This window comes from Phytophthora ramorum, assembly GCF_020800215.1.
Source record: "Phytophthora ramorum isolate Pr-102 chromosome Unknown Phyram_PR-102_s0003, whole genome shotgun sequence".
Classification (NCBI taxonomy): domain Eukaryota; phylum Oomycota; class Peronosporomycetes; order Peronosporales; family Peronosporaceae; genus Phytophthora; species Phytophthora ramorum.
This window is the reverse complement of record NW_027150649.1, coordinates 3,471,078-3,490,883: the sequence shown is the minus strand read 5'-3', so window position 1 is coordinate 3,490,883 and position 19,806 is coordinate 3,471,078. Positions and strand designations below refer to the sequence as shown.

Below are 19,806 nucleotides of genomic sequence, written 5' to 3'. Positions count from 1 at the left end.
GATGAATTCAAAGACGCAAAAAACGACACTTTTCTCAAAGCCTCGGCATGGGTGGATTATTTGGGAGAGGACGAGGATCACGCGCTGATCATACAAGTGCCATTGCTGTCTCAATTATTTATCCACGAGCCAATTGGGGTACAGCAGCTTGAAGCTTTTCCGGCGATCTTAATGGTCAGGTCATTGAGTTGCCTGCGTCGTGGCTCACCGGAACTAGGATTGGTCATTCAGGTAGGCCGTTGGTTCTTTATGATGACGACAGGTGCTGGAGCAATGGATAGAGATGGATACGTGTTCGATTCAAAATCACGCATTGACGTGGGTCGTTGGCCTGGGAAAGCGTGCATTGCGCTCGCTTTTGCTTACGCACTTGATCCGTCGCTCTGGGACGTAATTTGGATCCACTACTCGCGCGTGAAAGAACCGTTTAGCTGTGTGTGGCTCCGAGGAACTGGAAAGTTGGCGTGTACTATCGAGACAAACACGATGGAGCTTCTGGGGCGCGTTTTGGCATCAACGACACAGAAAATGATCGTTTTTCTGGATGGATGCGTTAGATCGAATGAATTCATGGAGAACCCCCGTCGCTGTTGCAAACGATGGCATCGGCGCAATAAAAAAGACAATCGACTAGTGTGCATTGGCTCGATAGCAGGTGAATATTCTTACTCGCCTGTTTCGGATGTACAAGACGACTACTTCACGCTAACAGAAGATGCGAAAATGGAGGAAACGAAACGAGCGGAACAGGAGCAAGGATCGAAGCTAGTGCAAGTGGAGAAGTTGTACGAGTTAGAGTGGTGGAGGGTGGAGGATTATGCAGCGGATGGTGGCTTTTTCCGCCACGTGCAGAACGTGCTCCCACCGTTTGATGAGTCAGGAGAACCGGCAGAAATTGCGAAGGAGAGAAAGAGGATACTCGAACGTAAATTTTCGGTCGTAGGCGGAAGTGCAAGGCTGGTGTTCGATGGCTCGACTGCCAAAGCGATCGCTTCTCTCGACAAAGCCATTAAAAAGGTTTCAAATATTTTCGCGATCGCTGGAGACCTAGTCAGCCTTTCCTCGGCTGTTGCAATGAATTGTTTGATGGCTGTATATTATTCAACGAGACACGACTCCGAAAAAACTTTCGTGAGCGACTACGTTGGGAGAAAAGTCGCTATTACCGGGAAGCCTCGACTGTGACGGAGCTGTGTAGTGTGAGGCCAACCACGGATGCTTGCTTATTCGAAGCTTGATTCTTTGCAACTCTGAAGACCAAAGGAATTAAGTGGTGCTACGTTAGGTCTCGGTTTCTACCTTTATCTCAGCAGGAGTGGCCTCAATCGAGCATTATTTTGTTTGATCCGAGACAGTCCTTGATCGATATTTCACTCGGTGATCCAACTTGGATGGCGCCAATAAAGTGGCATCATGCTGGCTGTGGTGAGAACCATAATTGTGACCATCTCTACCTCAACGAGCTCCTGGATCAGCTAGCAACACCACTGATCTTCAAGATGTCCAGATAACATTAGTTGAGCTCTATTTTGTCGTCCCGATGAGCAAATTGAGCAGTTTAGGTGCCCGATACACACGACAGGCTGTTTTGGTAACATCGTCCATGGTTTGTCTTCATCCGCGCCAGCAATGAATACTAGGCATCATCGTGACAGGATGTTTGGAAAGTGCAAGGCATTGGTGAGAGTTGCTGGGGTGCAGTACAAAAGATGAAGCCCCAATCGATTTGAAGGATCGGGAATTTGAGACTGATACTGTGGTGCTGCCATTGGCAGACCTTTGTGTCGGTGACAGATTTCTTCTTGCATAAATCACACGAGCATTACCGTCATGTTCTACTTTGTCGGCATGCAACAAACCTTCGGTCTTTAGTGAAAACGGGAGAGTTTTTGAACGATATGTGTTGGACAAGCTATCCATTTTCGTGACACTACTTCACGTCCCGAGTATCGCACCATGACAGCAGGAAGAAGTACAACGAGGACGGGTATGGTCTCTTTCGCAGTGGTACATGGTCTAAAGCTCTTTCCAGGGTTGGATTTTTCGACGACGTCGGCGGTCGTGGCATCGAATATCTTGATGGGTCTACCTAATTGCACCTGATGCACTTGTTAGCTAGGGCACACCCGATTTGTTAACAGTCTCCGTTGTGGATTTGTACTTCTTGCTGTAAGCAGGTCGAGCGATGCATGTAGGTCGTGCTAGACCCATGCAAAGTGGAATGTGAAGTCGACACCTGCAAAAGAGAGGATCAGTCCAATCGTACAGGTACACACATTTAGATGCCAAACTCATACCGAAATGCACAACTCGAGAGGCCAGTGTCAACAGCGTCCATGATATCAACTTGTCTTGAATGAGTGGCATATGTGTCTCCAACACAAATGCAAGATGGTAGAGTGATCGAATGCCGCAGCTACGCTGCATAATAATCGCGAGCGCCGCGAAGGATACAAATTCCAGCGCTGCATAGCCAAAAACAGTTTGAATCTTCTCCGTGACATTCTCGATCGTGATACCAGCCATTTCGGAGTGGTAAAGAGCACTGGGGAGGTGAACCATGACCATGATGTAACTAGCATACAAGATGGGGACAACAGACTCCAAGTACTCGGCGAGTACGAGACACTCGGATGTGAATAGGATCTCTAATGCTTGGCCAAGAAGCTTTGACTGTCCTATCGAGTTATACGGCTGGGTCTTCTCTTTTTGCTGTCCAGCTTGAGCAACTCGTTTCACCGTAATTGGTTGAACAGCAGCAGTAGTACTTGGTCTAGTATTACATCGCCAACGAGCTCTCTTAGACGGAAGCAAGGTCGAAATCGGTGGACTCACTAGAATAAATGGCACATTAGATGCGTAACAAAGTGATCTGGTATGAGGTCGATACCCTCGGTATCGGTCGAGATGGTCTAGCAGACTTCGGTTTTCAGATGACAATGGGCAGGGAAAGCATGATCGAAGCTGGATCCGAGCACGGTCCTGCAGCTCGAACTGAGCGTGGTGCCGACACAGACAGCATGCGGCCTCAATCAAATCAAACGACCTTTTGTCATCTCCATTAGACGCGCGCGTTGCGCAAAGTTGCTTCATAGTGTTGGATGTGCCGTGACGAAGACCATTGAGCGTTAAAGCCGTGATGATCAAATCGGTTACCACAATGACGACCACAGTGGTAAGAGAAGACGCGTGCTGCATACTCGTAGCAATATAAAACGCGTTGAAGAAATCGACCGAGAAAATGACAGCTTCAGGCATCATGTCGTCGATACGTCTAAAGCTAAACGCGACAATGTTCTTCATGACGAGTTTCACAACCGGTAGTAGTGCAACCACAAACAAATCATAGCCAGCATCAGCAGCGGCTTGAAAAAGAGTCTGGTATGCTGGATAAGCCACAAACATCAAAGTCTGCGCCGAGAGGAAAAGTACAAAGCGGAATAACTGCTGCCGATGTCGTATTATTTGCCGCACAACCCGATTTCCGACAGCAAGCCAGAACGAGACGAGAAGAATTAGGAAAAACGTCGGAGTCGTTGAGATGCTCATGAATGGAATCGGGAACACGATATTGGCAGCAATGGCTAGACATTGACCGACATGACACAACGTCACGGCTGCTACGACAACTGCAACTTGTCGTGACGATATGGTGGCACCTTCCACCAGATACTTGAGCTGGATGACAAGCGTGCGAGAAATAACAGCGGCTATCATCCCAGTGCGGACCCAAATGCCGTAATTCACGCGCCAACCATCACTCGGCTTTTGCAATGGCACCGATTCTTGAGCAAGTACGAGAGCTATCACTGGTAGCGGTGTTCCTACGCACACCAAAATCACTCGAGTCCACGAAGTCTTTCGAGTGTACTCGTTCAAAGCCAAAAGCCTCTCGATCGAGTATCTTCCACGGTGACTGACTTGTGTGGCCAGCCAAGCTTTCTTGAGTCCGACAACACAGTCTCTCCACTTGCGCCTGGGAGGTAAATCGAATGGAGCATCACAGGGAGGCCCAGCTAGCTGTGATGGTTGATATAATGACATACAGACACTTAAACTAGGCGTCCTGAAAGTTATTATGGCAGCGTAGCCTTCCGCTCTGCCTATTTCGGAGCAGTGTGGTCAGCATATTAGCACCGGATGCTACACGTAGCCGCTCGCTATTGACCGTCTTGGTTAACATCAAGCGGACAATATTAGATGAATTATGCGATCGCACGCACTTGTTCTCAATGAAGTTAACGAACTGCCACAACACTCTCCCTTCGCTCTCGTGAAATCACGCTGCCGCGGCGTCCTCCCCTGCCACCAGATGTTTGCCACCAGGCTTCTGGAAGTCACGATACCTCTGGATATTCTGCAGTCCTCCAAACACCGCAGCATATCCCGGCATCGGACAGATACGTGGCCGAGGGCCCGTGGTAAGCGAATTCTGCAATGCAGCACGAGTAACATTTCTCGCGCATTGGCCCGCTACTTCATTTCAGCGCGATTTCCAATCACAACCGCCCACGTGCGCCTTCACATGCTCGAAATACACAGCACGCGTATTTCCCCGGGCTTCCAGTAACAACTGCAGCATGTCTCGATTCTTGACGGGCGTGCCAGTAGACGTGATCCAGCGATCGTACATCCAGTTGATCGCCCACCTTTTCATCGAGTTCACCAGCAACTCACTGTCCGTGAAAACCATGAGCGTCTTCCTTTCACGTGGGTCCTTCAAATTGGCTCTCTTCATAGCTTCCAACGTGGCCAAGTACTGGACTCGGTTGCTGGTCACAAGATGGCCCACGACTTCTTTCGTCACGTCCCAATCCCGTCGATGAGGGAAAATGGTCGCGAACGCCGCAACGGAATTGTACTCTCCGTTATTAAAGACACTCCCACTACAAAAGGCGACTAAAGTCTGTGGATATTGTGGTTCTGGATCCTCATATAGAGAGGGACCTCGACGATAGGTCACCCACATCCTCGACCCGTCCGGGCTCAGGCGTCCTTCAGGGTCCACCATGAATCCCTATCTACCCAGAAACTGTTCAGCCCGCAAAGTTATCGCATCCGTAAACAGCATTTTGCTTTGTGAGTCTGTAAGCAGTTTTCATAGTCGACCAAATGCCGCAGAAGGAGCTCAGAATGACGAAGAACTTGAAGTTTGTAGGAGGGGGAGTGGGCACCCCGTTACGTCGCAAGACGTCCATGGCGTCCTGACGGTGGCGGAATTTCTTCAGTTTGCCGCCGAGGAAGCCTTTCACTTGGTCGCGCGCGTCCTGTAGACGCCTGCGAGGCACTCTACAGCCACAGCTGGCATGAAAATGATCCCGCTTCAAGTTACTCCAGATTATGTTGCGCCATGTAACGTTGCGGCAACGTTGCGGTTATGTTGCGTCACATGTTCTAGCAACATTACCTTCACCGTTCTTCAGTCCCGTATTTGGTTGCACAATGGACGCGCAAGAGCAGTTGCACGCGCTGGTGCTGGAGCTGTCGTCGCCCGAGCAGCGGGAGAGCGCGTTGCTGGAGCTGAGCAAGAAGCGCGAGGAGTTCCCCGAGCTGGCGCCTATTCTGTGGCACTCGTTCGGCACGGTGGCGGCGCTGCTGCAGGAGATCGTGGCCATCTACCCGCTGCTGTCGCCCCCGCAGCTCACGGCGCACGCGTCCAACCGCGTCTGCAACGCGCTGGCGCTGCTGCAGTGCGTGGCGTCTCACTCGGAGACGAGGACCCATTTCCTCAACGCCCACATCCCCCTCTACCTGTATCCGTTTCTCAACACGGTGAGCAAGAACCGCCCGTTCGAGTATCTGCGGCTCACGAGTCTGGGGGTTATCGGCGCCCTCGTTAAGGTGAGAGAAAGATTTTTGGGGATTGTTTGGGATTGTGGAGACTAAAATTTCCCCCCGGCAGATTGACGACTCGGACGTCATCAACTTCTTGCTGCAGACGGAGATCATCCCATTATGCCTCCGCATCATGGAGGCTGGTAGCGAGCTGTCCAAGACGGTGGCGACCTTCATCGTGCAGAAAATCCTGCTGGACGACATGGGGCTCACGTACATCTGCCACACGCCCGAGCGGTTCTACGCGGTCGGCACGGTGCTCAGCAAGATGGTGGCCACGCTCGTGGAGGCGCCAGCGCCCAGACTGCTCAAGCACATTATCCGCTGCTACCTGCGTCTCTCGGACAACCCGCGGTGAGTTTTTCAGAGTATTTAATCTGATTGCGGATATGCTGACGGCCTCGCTCTTTGTCAATGCAGAGCGAAGGAAGCGCTGCGGCAGTGTTTGCCGGAGGCTCTGCGAAACCACACGTTCGATGAGGGCCTCAAGGAGGACCAGACCACGAGCCGCTGGTTGGCCCAGCTCCTGTACAACATCAGCACGGACGCCAGCGTGGGTGCCGGAGCTGTCCAGGGTGCACGTCTCTCGAGTTAGGCTAGCCAGTGCGGCGGCTTGACAGCTAGAACGGAGCTAGGAGAGAACAGGACCACGAACAAGATATTTTTCGCAATAGTGATCAAAACCTACAGCGAAGCTATGTTGCGTTCAACGCAACTCCAAAACCAGCTTATGCGGAAGGCACCAGGCGCTTGATGATGCTGTTGTACAGCGGCGCGTAAACGCTCTCGTTGTGCTGGGCCAGACGCCGAAGCACTGTCGTCGCGTCAGAGATCTCGGCGGCAAATGGTGCTAACGACGCGTGGAGGTCGCCAGTGTTGTTCCCTTGCGATAGCAGCACGGCCTCAAAAGCACGAGCAGCTCGAGAAGAGAAGAGCTTGAACACGGGGTTGTCAGCAGCGAAAGCACCGTGCAGACGCTTCTCTAGTGCTTGCAGTTCTTCCTCGATATTCTCACTTTCCGAACTCTCTAACTGGCGAACACCCTGCGTTGCTTGGGCAGCAAGCTGAGCGCCAGATACGCCAGGCGACCGCAGAAGAGTACAGAGCTGCTGCGCGACGGCTTGAAAGAATCCCGTCGGCGTAGAGAGGTTACGTCGTGTTACGTACTCCTGGACTAGTGCCAAAAGACTCGAAACAACAGCAATGCGATCCACAGCATCACGACATGTGCGAACGCGCTCGACGTCAAGCTCAAAGGTCTCTGGCCACACACGCGAAGCTGCACCATCGATGTGCTTTTCCACCAACGACCAGATACTAGAACGCACAAATCGCTCGAAAGCGGCACCGTCATAGCGTGTCAGTCGAGCGCGCTCAGCTTCATCGATGTCCGAACGAGACAGATACGCTTCCATCTCAATGCTCAGCCATTTGATTGTCGTCGGGAAACTCGTTTCAATACTTCCAGACTCAGACAAGCGTGTTTGGAGCTGTTTCTGCTCATATTCCACACCATGTCGCTTCATGTAAGAGCCCAGAAGTCCGAGGTGGGCGTTTAGAACATCGCTGCGCAATTCTTCAACCTTGTCGAGAGCAAACGCCAAGAATGCTACCAGCAACTGCACTGGCGTCAACACACCTGCTGCAATGCGCTGAGCCCAATCGGATCGGAATGCTCGCGTAGTCTCCACACGAGCGGGCGCCTCTGCTCGCTCAATCGCGTCGAGTACACCGTTGCACCGGGCTTGAATTGCGTGCACGTTTCTCATTGGATCCTCCATGAGTTCTCGAAGTTGATCCGTTCGCAGTGCACCATCGACCTGGTCTGCTAGAGCGGATAGTCCAGATCCTAGCCCAGCGCCACTGCCACCCCCAAGGGCATCTCGGAAAGTTGAGCGCAGCTCTTCCGTGCGCGCAAGCAGTGTCTCGATATCATTGGCCTCGATGACGCGATCCCAGAACGCCTTCGTCATGGCTTCTCGCACACGTACAGCCATCACAGCAACCGACTGCCCCGAGGCCACCGCTGCAGCAGAGGCTTCAAGGTCCTTGTCCCGTGGGATCTGGAACTGTGGATTCAAAATCAGCTCGTGCACCAGCTTCCGGTCCGCAAGTAACGCCTGGTTCACGCTTGGGGGAGCAGCACTGGAGCTCTTGCTGTCGGATTCATCGTCATCTTGCATTTCGTCGTCGTCGTCACCCTTTTTGTCACTTTCATCGCTCGTATCCATCGGTGGCGAAGAGGAAGACGTAGTGTCATCGTTGTCAGACGACGAGGCATTGTTATTGCCAGCAGCACCTGAAGAAGACGCACCACCACCAGCAGACACATCTCCGCCATCTCCGCCCAGCTTCAAGCTCTGCTCCAACTCCTCGGCCTTCTGTTTGGCGCCATCCTTGCCTAGCAACCTCTCCAACGCCCTGTGCATCTGCATCAACTGTCCCTGCGTCTGTCGTAACAATTCATGCACGCCATCCACTCCATTCTGCGCCTCCTGTGCCTGCACCTCATACTTCCTGTGGACCAGCAGCAACTCCCTGTACGACGTCAACAATTCCGCCGCCAAACGTTCCGCATCCCGCGCCTTCCAACGTGCAAATGCCTCCGTGTAGAACGCAAATCTCGCGGCAAGTCTCGAAACACACGTGGTCAACTCCTGCGTCCTCTGGAACCCATCCGACGCCGCCAAGCAGTGCGACAGATTCTCCATATCCAGCAGAATTACACTCGCCGCATAGTGCAGCCTCTTGGACATATCCGCGCCCATAATCTCATTAGGGTGACACGAAATCATGCCCGCCATCATGAGCACCCGAAAGCTCATCACCCCAGAAGTTGAAGTTGCCGTTTTCTTATTCGTCGGAGATTTTCCTTGCTTCTCCTCCGCCATCAGCACCTTCAACAACCTTTGCGCGGCTTGCACGACCGGTCGCTGCTGCAATAAGCCCATGCATTCTTCAAAGCCCGCCGTTTGCATCTGGCCCCAGCAGTGCACGACCTTTTGCACGTCCTGTTGAACTTCTCGCAGCGCCTTCGCCGTCTTGCGGCTCGCCACTTGACGGCGGAACCAACGCTGGATGAACTTGACCCTGGCGACGCGGTCTTTAACGCTCTCCACGCTCTGCCAGCGCTCGTTCAGTCGGCGCACGCGCTGCTGCGTCTGCTCGTGGCGGCGACGGGCCGCGTCATCCAGCTGATCTGCGAGTGTACGGCGCGCGCGGTCGGCCCTGTCACTCTGGTCGGCGCGCACGAGCTCCACCTTCTCCAGCACCAGCTCGGCGCGCGCCTTGCACTGCAGCTGTAGCTGCTCCAGCTGCTCGTGGCGTCGCCGCGCCGCCTTGTCAAGCTTGGACACTGACGACTGTCGACTTCGCCTAGTCTCTTCATGTCGCTTGACGCGCATCCCCCTGGCCACATCCTGCGCATGCTGCACTCGGGCTCGAGCGCGCGCCGCCAGTTGCCTCGTGTGCACGGCGCGGATCTCGTTGGCGCGCGCGATGCGGGACTGCAGCTCGGCCGCCATCTCCGTGGCCGATGTGGCGGGCGCGCAGCGGGCACTGGAGCGCGCCTCCAGCCGCAGCTGACACTTGCTCTTGGCCTTGTTCACCATGCTGACAGAACGCGGAGAATTGCGGAATGACTGCCGGCTTCAATCAGTGCGGAAGACTTCTCTTCCGAAGGATTCTTAGGATGACAGAGGATGGGGGGCAGAATAGGGTTGCGAAGGATTATATTGGGTTTAGTATTCTGTGTGGACATTCACCCCGTCCACTTGGGATTCGTAAACACGGGGGCTAGGCGATTTCAATCGAGGCAAGAATCAGTCGATGGAGAACTGCACTTGGACGCGGAGTTTCTTTCCCAGCGGCAGGAGAATGCCATTTGCTATGGGTTGCAGGTTGTTTTCGGCACTTGTGGACTGGAATTGTTGCAGCATTTCCATGAGGTTTTCAAAGTTGCGTCGCTCTGGAGCAGTGGCGTGGGACATGAGGTAGTCACCGACGGACATTTCGGACGTGTCGAGGTCGGGAGTTGATGCGGATTCAGACTCGGTCACTTTCAGGCTTTGAGATGAAGCTACTACGCGAGGCATTCGGTGGCATTCGTCGATGAACCTGCCACATCAAGTCAATCTCAGCATCGAAGAAACGTTTACAAAATATTCATACGAACATCAAAAACTCGTGGTAGTAGAGATGACTTGGCGAACTGTTGGTCGACGCACGAAGGAAGAGCGACGTCACTTGTGCAGCCTCGTCCATCGCTAGCTTCAATACGATGGAGCGACCTTGAACCGCTCGCAAAAATACTGGAGAAAGTTAGATTTTCAAGGATAATATGTACTTCGGAACAGTTTTGATTTACCTTCAGTGGAGAGGATGCCTTTGGTCATGCCGTGGACTTTCTTGTCATATTTCTCGAATCGCTCGTGCAAGAAGCGCTGCCAGTCCGCTGCAGGGACGATTAGTTGTGCCAAAAGATGAAGAACCAATTCTTTTAGCTCACGACGTGCCCGGGAACGCTGCGGGTCCTGTCCATATCGCCTACGCATCAGCAGCGAATTGATGAGAGGTGTAGCAGAAAATATTAAGCTACCGGGCCGTACGTACAGAAGGAATGCTGCGTAGCTGATCTGCTTGCCGTTCGATCGCGGGAATCGCGACAAAATTCCATTGAGGAGTTCTCGGTCAATGTTGACCCCACATTTTGACAGAATCTGCGGGAACTCTGCGATAGTCACATCGAAGTTAGTCGCAGCACCTTAGTCAGCAAATGCCCTGTTACCCACCGTCTTCATGGAGGAGTCCTGAATTATGTTGATCTACCACCTCAGCAATTTCTAGGAACTTCTCAGCGCCAGTGAATAAACACCGCGGAGTATCCGCGATGTGGTTTGAGTTCCCCTGGTCTCCAACTTTGCGAACGACTAGGGGGGTCTGTAAAAAAGCGTTAAGTTGCTTCTCGGCTGCCAGGAAATTAGCACCAAGTTGTGAAGTTTTCGCGGGAGATGGAGGCCTGGTTTCTTCTGGTTCTGTACCCGATTCAGATAGTGAGTCGTCACTGTTCAGGTTGCAGATACGGCCAAGCTGTTGCAGCATGCCACATTAATCAGCTTTGTTTCGAGTACGCCAGACCATCGTCAAGACTCACCTGCTCGTAGTCAAGGGTGCTGTCTCCTTGTGCAGTGCTCGGTGCTCGCAGTTGCTCGAGTAAGAATTCTCGTTCAGGCCGAGTCAAAGGAATCTTCAGGCGCTGAATGAACTGCTTCGTGAATACGCGCTCATCTAAATATCCGTCGCCCGCGATATCCAAGCGGTGCAAGGCCTTTTGAATTCCTTGGAATCCGTCACTTTCGTCTCCTTGGATACCGCGGATAAGTTTGTGCCGTACGCTCTCCATCAGAAGCCGTTGGGATTCCAGTCGCCGATCCATGCGCATACGAGCTTGCTCTCGATGTTGCAACTTGGCGGGACTGCGAGACCTTCGCTTAAACGGAGATTGCCGACCGGACTGACTCGTTTCTGGTTGAAGCGAAGGGGGTCTCTGCAGTGTCTTACAAAACGCTGTATAGTCGAAGCAATTTGTTGCGGTGGGGAAACGTGCTGCAAGCGACTCAACATCTCTGAACAATACAAACAGACAGTGAGTGGTTGAAAAGCGATACCAGCTATGTGTGAAAGACTAACATCTTCTTGAAGTCTTTTGGAGACAAATATTTGCGTAGCACGGACTCGAATTCTCTGTGAAAAAACAGAAGTACTAAGGAATAGGCAGCAAGCATCCATGTGCTCAATTGGTAACCTACGCGGTACTTTTCAGCGATCCTCGACCGTCCGAATCAGCTGCTTGAAAAGATTGATACAACTCGTCAAGCTGGTCTTCATCATCTCCCAACAGAACGTGAAGCCGGAGCAATTGATGCTGAACGTTGCCCTCTTGCATGGTTAAGCACCTGGAAGGTACAATCTGAGCAGCAAGAACACTCTCGATGAAAGTCGAAACCAGAGGGCATCATCGCATGGGTTCAATGCAAATAGCTAATTACGGTGGGGTTGGGCTTTCGCAACGCCTGCTTCGTACTTGCTGCAAATGTTGGTGTAAAATTTCCACCAAACCTAACAATTAAATAGTACATGCATATTTCTATGGGAGCTTGGCTTTGCAAGATCCTACGAGCGCCTTGAAGGCTCCATTCTTTCTTTTCAGCAATGTTTCTGGGGTATCGTACTCCACCACCTCGCCAGCATCCAGCACCAAAATCTTGTCGCTGTCCATGATCGTCTCAATGCGGTGAGCAATGCACAGCACCGTGCTCGCACCACCACCAAAACTCTCCTTCATCGTCTGCTGGATCAGCTTGTCCGACTCCTGGTCCACATTCGCCGTCGCCTCATCCATCACAATCACCTTACTATCTCGGATCAGCGCACGGGCGATACACAGCAACTGCCGCTGGCCCACCGACAGGTTCTCGCCCTTCTCCGCCACTTCGTAGTCCAGACCTCTCCCCCATGTCGACACGGTGGCCGACAAATGCACTTTGCGCAGTACTTCCCACAGCTCCGAGTCGCTCTTCCCAGCAAACGGGTCCAGGTTCATTCGCAACGAGCCGCTAAAGAGCATCGGGTCCTGCGGGATAATAGTCAACTTCGACCGCAGTTGGTGTACCGTGATAGTGGCGACATCCACGCCATCGATGAGTACACGTCCAGAGGTCGGGATCTCAACTACGCGGAAGAGCACGCTCATGAGGGAGCTCTTGCCGGATCCGGTTCGTCCGCAGATCCCCACTTTCTCTCCGCTAGCGACAGCGAATGATAGCCCCTTGAGCACGAGCGGTAGGTCCTCTCGGTACCGCATCGAGACATTCTCGAAGTTGATGTTACCCGTACATGGCCAGTTGGGGGAGAGTGCGTCCTTATTCGACGACTCGCGATCATGGCCTTCTCCTTCCAACGAGTTGTAATGGGCAATGCGCTCGAAACATGTCATACTGCTTTCAACTCGAGTCGAAAGAGTGGTCATCCGCTGGAAGCTGGAAGAGAGCTGAGATGCGTATGTGAGACTGAGTCCTGCTACAGCTGCACCGACGCTTGATTTGGTCGCCACAGCGAGAATCGCGACCGCACCGATAATGGCGGACACGAACCAGTCTGTCCGCATATCGAACCACCTCGAAGCAGTCTGCACGTGGAAGTACATTGTAATGTTGTGGTTCAGAAGCTCTTCACATCGGATCGCAAAGGCATCCACCATTTTATACGCCCGCACGGTCTCGATACCGGAGATGGTCTCAGACAATAAATTCAGGAAGGGCGACCGGGTGGTCCCATCAAGACGCTTCAACTCACGAGCAGAAGTCTGAAAGACCTTGGCAGCAAACCAACACCCGTACCCCACCGGAATATAGATGAACAATACGAACGGGTTCACTACTGCGCACACAATGAAGGACGACGCCACTTGAAAGATGCAGAGCAGCAGCCATAAGGCCCAGTACGGCAATGGGTTGTCGACTTCGTCGAGGTCTCGCGAGAATCGGTTCAAAATTCGTCCGATGGGAGTGACGTCGAAGAACGTCGTGATCGGAGCTGCAATCACTTTGTGAAGATGCTTGAAATGGATTTTCACCGAGCATTTCATGCAGATTTCCATGAACGAAAGGCAGGAAACGAAAACCAGTAGCGCTGCGCCACAGACAATCCCCACGTAGACTGTGAGCGAGTTCGTCTGACTGAGGGCGATGGAGCCCTGGGACCACCGACTTAGGAACCAGTCACAGAAGAAGAGTACTGTCTGGGCTAAAGCAAACAGAATGATGATAGTGATACAGACCCATCGGCCGTCCCATTCGGACGCGGCCAGGTAGTCAATGTACGTTTGCAGGCGCACCGACCCAACGAGCCGATCCTCTTGAGTGACCAGCTTTCCAGAAGAGGCATTCTTCGCTTTGCCCACCTCTTCGCCTCCCACAACGACGATAGCTCGTGCTGGCTCCTCAATGTCTTCATTACAGTCTGACAGTTCACTGCTTCGTGATTCACTAGCGCGAAGCGAAGGCAGCAGGAATGGAAACTGTTCCTGCACTTCCAGTAATGATCCGTCACCTACAATTTGTCCATTTGACATCACCAGTACACGGTCAGCGTGTTGCAGTAAATGGTAGTGCGAGTTCAGCACTAGTACACGAGTTTTGCCCTGCGCGATACCGGCCAATCCATCTGAAAACACCGCGTTCGCCACGTGAACATCAAGGGCACTCAGCGGATCATCCAGAACAACAAAATCGAACTTGTGAGCACGATACATTGCCCGAGCCACGCTAACCCGAGCCTTCTGGCCTCCACTAAGGTTAATGCCGCGTTCGCCAATCTCTGTCTGGTCACCCTGCTCCAACATCGCAAAATCTGGGGCTAGTTGGCACGCTGCGATCACTTGGCGATAGTGCTCTTCATCGTAAGGTTCACCAAAGAGAATATTTTCGCGCACTGTTTGGTGCTGGATCCACGCTTGTTGGCTCGCGTATGCGATGTCTCCACGAACCACACGCGTCCCGCGAACTTGCTGCATCTCGCCGAGAATTGCATTGACGAGGCTAGTTTTACCGCTACCAACAGCCCCCACGACCACAGTAAGAGTACCAGGTTGGAGCGTGAGGTTGATATTCGAGAGTGTCGGCGCAGTGGCTTCGTCTTCCCATCGGAAGTCGCCATTTTCGATCGAGATTAACGGTAACGCACCTCGATTAGTGTCTAGCTTGATATCCTGAGAGCTCTCCCCCGCAGCGAGAAAATCTGACAGCCGACTGGTGGATGTGATCGCCTCTGCTACGGCCATCGATGCATCCGCAAAAATACTGAAGGGTGTACGGCATGCATTGGTGAGTGCCAGGATAACAAACGTCGTCGCCACGTCCAAGCTATTGCCCAGCGCAATTGTGGTAGTAAAGCAGACCAAGTTGAGTAGTGTTGGTGCCAAGAACATCAATACCGTGTTAGCGAGGCGCAGACGATTGTACTTGCGCAGCAGACCGATCTCTTTCTGGCGAATTTCGTGAATCAACTCGTTGGCAAAGTCTTCCCATCCGTAGAACTTGACCACTCGAATGCCTTGCAACATCTCGTTCGTCAGCTTCAGTCGGTTTGCACCAATGCGGGAAATTTGGCGGCGGTAGAGTCCGATCTGCTTGGACATCGCGAGAGCTCCGTATATGGTCATCACTTTTGCCGCTGCAGCAGCCAGAGCGACAGAAATCCCCATCTGCGTTCCAATCAGGACGCTCACAGCGATCAACATCAGTGGCGCCACGATGCACCACATCCCAAGCTTGTAAGCTGACACAACTCGATCACTGTCAACTCCCACGAAGGTGACGATTTCTCCCGTATCCATCGTTCGTCGAGCGGTAGCCGACAGCCGAAGAATCTTGCGGAATGCGCTATTGACAACAATCATGCGGGCGTTGCAAGCCACCCGAGTTGTCAAAAACTGTCCTGCACTAATGGTCGTAGCACTGCAGAAAGCTGCAACACCAAGAAGTACAGCCAGTACGTATCCCGAAGAGATTCCAAGAAAATTGTCTTCGCCTTTGATGTTCTTGAGAATGGCCTTGATCAAGAACGGTTGGAAGAGCATGAGGCCTGCGCTTATCAGGTGCAACGCAAATGCAACCCCCCAGGTTTGTTTGACGCTCTCCCAAATCGCTCGGTTCACATTCGGTCGCTTTGGATTCGCTATTGTTTGTCCCTCGACTTTTTGCGATTCTGCAGCGAACGATACGTTAAACTTTTCTTGGAGTTGGCGTGCTTGATCAGCCGTAGGGAGGTCCCAAACAGTGTCCTCATCCAATGGTGCCTGGTATCCGCGCCTCAGGAGTGGATGCATCCACCACATCGTTGCAATCGAAAGAAAACCAGCAGTATTGAGTGGGTTTTCTTTGTAGTCAAGAGGCTTTCTTAGCGGCTCTTCTTGGTTGCATAAGTCGTTAGACTTGCTTGTCTTGAGTGGAAGATATCGGTCATCCACCGTGCTCTCAGTTTCGTTGGAAGTCGAAGTTGCTAGTGGGTCCCGAATTTCTTCATGAAGGGGAATGACGGAGTGGTCGAATGTCATCCGTCTTGGCGGGTGTAGTGCTTCTTGTGCTGAATCTGGCAAAATGCCGAGTGAGACGTGCCCCACAGGCGCAGACTTCAAGCTATCGATTGTGTGTTTCGGGTCGTATCTTTTTCGTTTCATTGTGCGTGAGCCTCCTCAGTTGCAGCATACTTGCAGGAATTTTTGGCTCGTAATGTCGTTCAGCTCCGAGTTGAGCCTTTCTTCTGTACCCCGCGGTAAATTGAAGTTAGTTGAGTTTCACCTGAGGCACGCGCCATTAAGTCGAAAAGAGGTCCAGGTTAATACGCCACGAGTATTTACCTACGACGACAAAAAAAAAAGAATCCAACGCCGCAACTTGACAAGACTACACGTTGATATATGCGACAGATCGGTCGAAAGAGGCCAGACTGGCGTGTGCAACCATGCCAACGCAACGTTTTCGGCTTGTTCTCAAATCTTGTGGCGGACACTGAAAAGTCGAGCACTTAAATGATGAGGTGCGACTGGCCACAAGTCCGGCGTGACGGTTTTTGCAAGCCTTGGACGAACATGCGGGTAGGGGAACAAAAAAAAAGGTGAAAAACGCTTCCACGAAAAAGAGGGAACATGAAAAACGTGATTTTCGTGTTCTCCTCGCTAAAGTGCGAGAACAACGAACATTTTTGCGAGCTTCCCTCCCGATATTCGTTCTCGCGCATTTCGTATTTATGCGGATCTGGCGTGTTCGTATCCTACGCGTTGGATTGGCTGAAAATCGCACGATCTTCCACAGCCGCACTGAAATTTATCGAGCTCACTCGCGAAGATATCCTCTGCCCAAGAAGCGGCCTGCGTTCGCATGTGCTGAGCCTCCGACGCGCTCGAAGTGCAGCCGACAGACTCGTGATCACACCAGGGACCCTGAGCACCGCAAGTCTATGCTCGTGACCACCACACGGACCACGGCACCTTCCAGCACACGGATCAAGTCAAGGACTTCAGGAGAAGGTCAGAGGACTCCGCCTGAAGCAGCAGTACATGGACTAAATCCACCTGTGACCCACACTCGTGGCCACCGCAGGGACTCACTGTGCCTCCAGCCTCAGCTTTAGTCCTCGGACTTCAGGTCAGAGGCTCCGCCGCCAAGCATCGAGCTCACAGCGCAGCCGACAAGACTAGAGACCGCATCGGGGACTTACTTCACACTCGTGACATCTGCAGGGACCCACGACACCTCCAGCCAACGCGTGACGATGACAGAGCCACCTTCTGTGGTCCTCCAAGCAGTGAAAGAGTTCCAGGCCCTTGGACCCTTCGAGTTGGTGCCTCCACGACCAAAGGAGACTTCGTACATATTCAAGTGGGGGGTTCGTGTCAAGTACATCGAGAACGAGAAGGAGGTCTTCGCGTGGGCTTGTTTGGCCGACGAGGCGTGTCGGACGTCAGGAAAAAACCTGTTCAAGCTCTATGCTGGCAAAACGACCATGGCCGTGAAGCACCTCCAGAAGATACACAACGTTGGCTCGCCGAAAACAAAGATAGCGACCGTCAAGAAGCGCAAACACGACCATGATTACAACCACCTGTCATCGTCCGCCCTGTACTCAAACAACCCAACCCGGCTAAACGTGCTGATGACCACTCTCATGATCATCAACCATAACTTGACGTTTCGTATGGTGGAGTACGAAGAGGCAAGACTAATCCAAGCGCTACTCTATAAGGACGAGATGAAGGCCAAGATAACTACAAAGCAGGTGAAGGAATCTATCGTGGAGCTGTATTCTTCAACACGCAAGGAGATCACTAACTACCTCCAAGAGAACCGAGAGGACTACCCGAACTTTACGCTCGTGGCAGATTTTTGGACTTGCAAAACAACGCAAGACAAATTTCTTGGGTTGCGGGTTTACCTGGTGGACAAGGCCTGGGAGTACAAGTCCATTCTCTTGGGAACGAGAAAGTTCAACCCCGCATATGGAGATCGTGATGGCGGCATTGTCAAGCCCTTCAAAGGGTGGTTGAAGCACATGCTCGAGGACTTTGGCTTAGCGACGAGCGATTTCTACGGGGCTACGAGCGACTCGGGGGGTGACGTGAAATCGATGCTGTGCAAAGAACTCAATCTGCACTGGGAGTGGTGCTTCGCACACATGGCCCACGCAGCTACAAAGTCATCATGTGGTGTAAATGGAGCTGCTAGTGCTGCAGCTAACCCGGAGATGGCGGACTTAATCTCACGGATGGTAAGAACAATATTTCAGGTCAAGGTCGTGTCTGTCACTGGGAGCTTATTTGCAGAGCTCTGTAAGTCTAAGACTCAGGGTGCCTCCACGCGACTTGTTGGATATTCTACTTCACGTTTCCTGAGCATGACGCGTTCATTGGAGAGAGTTCTTGAGAAGTGGCCAGCAATAACTGCGTGGTATGAAGAGCGAGCTCGTAAAGCACTTCGTGCCAACCAGCCACCACCAGAGTTCCCGTTGGCTAATCGCCATGACGACTTGGTTCATGTGTTGTCTGTGCTGAAGCAAATCGGTGAGATCAAGCGAACATGTCAAGCAGAGCATCCTGTTCAAGTCGACGTGCTCGTACAGTTGTATATGATGCGTATTCACGACCTCGACCCTGATCAGCCTTTGCCACACTACCTATCAACCGACAAAAATCCTCGTTGGATTCCTGCAAGTGACCTTACACCACTGGCTGCGGATGTACGGAGACTATTGCGGAGAGCATTGGACGAACGCTTCTTCAGCAGATATTACAACGACAAGCAATTCCACAAGTGTCAATTTGTATTTGAAATGCAGTTGAAACTCCACCCTATCTTCAAACGAACGGAGAGGAGCCTCGATCGTGCAGTGATTTTGTCGTGCCGTCAGCATGGCAAAAGCGGAAGGGATGCTGTGACCAGGAAGAATGATGTGAGCGCCAAAATCCGCTGCAACTTATTGGACTTACTTAAGGCAGTAAGTGAACCCGCGGACGTCTCTGAATTTGAACCACCTGCACCTGTTGTGCAAGTCAGTCGACTGGAAGCAGAATTTGCGCCGAGATCAAGCCGACCACCAACCTTTAGCCGGCAGGATCGACGCGCAGAAGAGGAACTTGGTCGATGGCTGGAAGATCCTGTCGACATTGCACGAAAAGAGGACTACACACCAAATGAATCAGTACTTGAGTTTTGGCAAAGACTTGAGCACCAAGGCGACTACCGTATCATACCGAAAGCTGTGAGAGTGCTGTTCTCAATACCAGTATCTTCGTGCCAGATTGAGCGTGATTTTGGTGTAAGCGGGCAGATGGTAACTACACAGCGCACGACATTAGCCGAGCACAACATCGATATGTGCTCATTCCTGAACAGAAACAGCGACTTCGTTGATTTATTGCAGTGTGAGGAGATCCCAAAGGGACAGCATCACTTGCACACACCTACAAGCTTCATCTTCCCCGTCGCTGAAGAAATGGACTATGACCTGGACGAGATGACAAGCGACCTTCTGGCCGACTTCGCTTCTAGTATGTCACTACCTGACGACTTCGAGGAAACGAAATCGGAATTGTGAATGTAGTAAGAAATTGACAAGATGACTAGTGAGTGAATTCACACACGTATTACGTTATGCTTTCCGTTAAGCATCTCTCGTAGCCACGCTTACCTTGCCCGGCCAGCTGCACTTAGACAACGCTGCCACATTCACGTTCCACTGCTCGACAAGTAGTGTTGGGCTGTCTGCTCCGCTCTCATTTGCACTTGAAGCTGAAGGCCTAACACGAGTACACTTTGCGCCACCTGTTTGTGTGCTCGCGCTCGATGATGTGTGCGGCGTGCAGGAGCTCGAGCGCGTCCTCGAAGTGACTGCAACCGCACAAGGCCGGTAGATGTC

General features: G+C 52.3%; 5 protein-coding genes across 5 annotated transcripts; 1 reads left to right on the top strand and 4 right to left on the bottom strand.

Moving 5' to 3' along the window:
• Nucleotides 1-4,279: 4,279 nt before the first annotated feature.
• KRP23_4185 (Ribonuclease H) lies at nucleotides 4,280-5,011 on the bottom strand (the record flags this gene model as incomplete). The annotated part of the gene is made up of 3 exons (XM_067889113.1): nucleotides 4,280-4,432; nucleotides 4,514-4,886; nucleotides 4,968-5,011. 3 exons carry the CDS (start codon nucleotides 5,009-5,011, stop codon nucleotides 4,280-4,282), a joined length of 570 nt encoding a protein of 189 aa, XP_067748303.1.
• A 431-nt stretch (nucleotides 5,012-5,442) lies between these two features.
• On the top strand, nucleotides 5,443-6,430 carry KRP23_4184 (CCR4-NOT transcription complex subunit 9; the record flags this gene model as incomplete). Its single annotated transcript, XM_067889112.1, has 3 exons — nucleotides 5,443-5,841; nucleotides 5,903-6,189; nucleotides 6,256-6,430. The coding sequence occupies 3 exons, from the start codon at nucleotides 5,443-5,445 to the stop codon at nucleotides 6,428-6,430; spliced, it is 861 nt and encodes a 286-aa protein (XP_067748302.1).
• Nucleotides 6,431-6,563: 133 nt separating this feature from the next.
• KRP23_4183 (T-complex protein 11-like protein 2) lies at nucleotides 6,564-9,446 on the bottom strand (the record flags this gene model as incomplete). The annotated part of the gene is made up of 1 exon (XM_067889111.1): nucleotides 6,564-9,446. The coding sequence occupies one exon, from the start codon at nucleotides 9,444-9,446 to the stop codon at nucleotides 6,564-6,566; it is 2,883 nt and encodes a 960-aa protein (XP_067748301.1).
• A 210-nt stretch (nucleotides 9,447-9,656) lies between these two features.
• KRP23_4182 (uncharacterized protein) lies at nucleotides 9,657-11,275 on the bottom strand (the record flags this gene model as incomplete). Its single annotated transcript, XM_067889110.1, has 7 exons — nucleotides 9,657-9,951; nucleotides 10,010-10,124; nucleotides 10,202-10,380; nucleotides 10,447-10,564; nucleotides 10,626-10,802; nucleotides 10,875-10,923; nucleotides 10,988-11,275. The coding sequence occupies 7 exons, from the start codon at nucleotides 11,273-11,275 to the stop codon at nucleotides 9,657-9,659; spliced, it is 1,221 nt and encodes a 406-aa protein (XP_067748300.1).
• A 229-nt stretch (nucleotides 11,276-11,504) lies between these two features.
• KRP23_4181 (Multidrug resistance-associated protein 1) lies at nucleotides 11,505-15,292 on the bottom strand (the record flags this gene model as incomplete). Its single annotated transcript, XM_067889109.1, has 3 exons — nucleotides 11,505-11,577; nucleotides 11,643-11,772; nucleotides 14,578-15,292. The coding sequence occupies 3 exons, from the start codon at nucleotides 15,290-15,292 to the stop codon at nucleotides 11,505-11,507; spliced, it is 918 nt and encodes a 305-aa protein (XP_067748299.1).
• Between the last annotated feature and the right edge of the window lie 4,514 nt (nucleotides 15,293-19,806).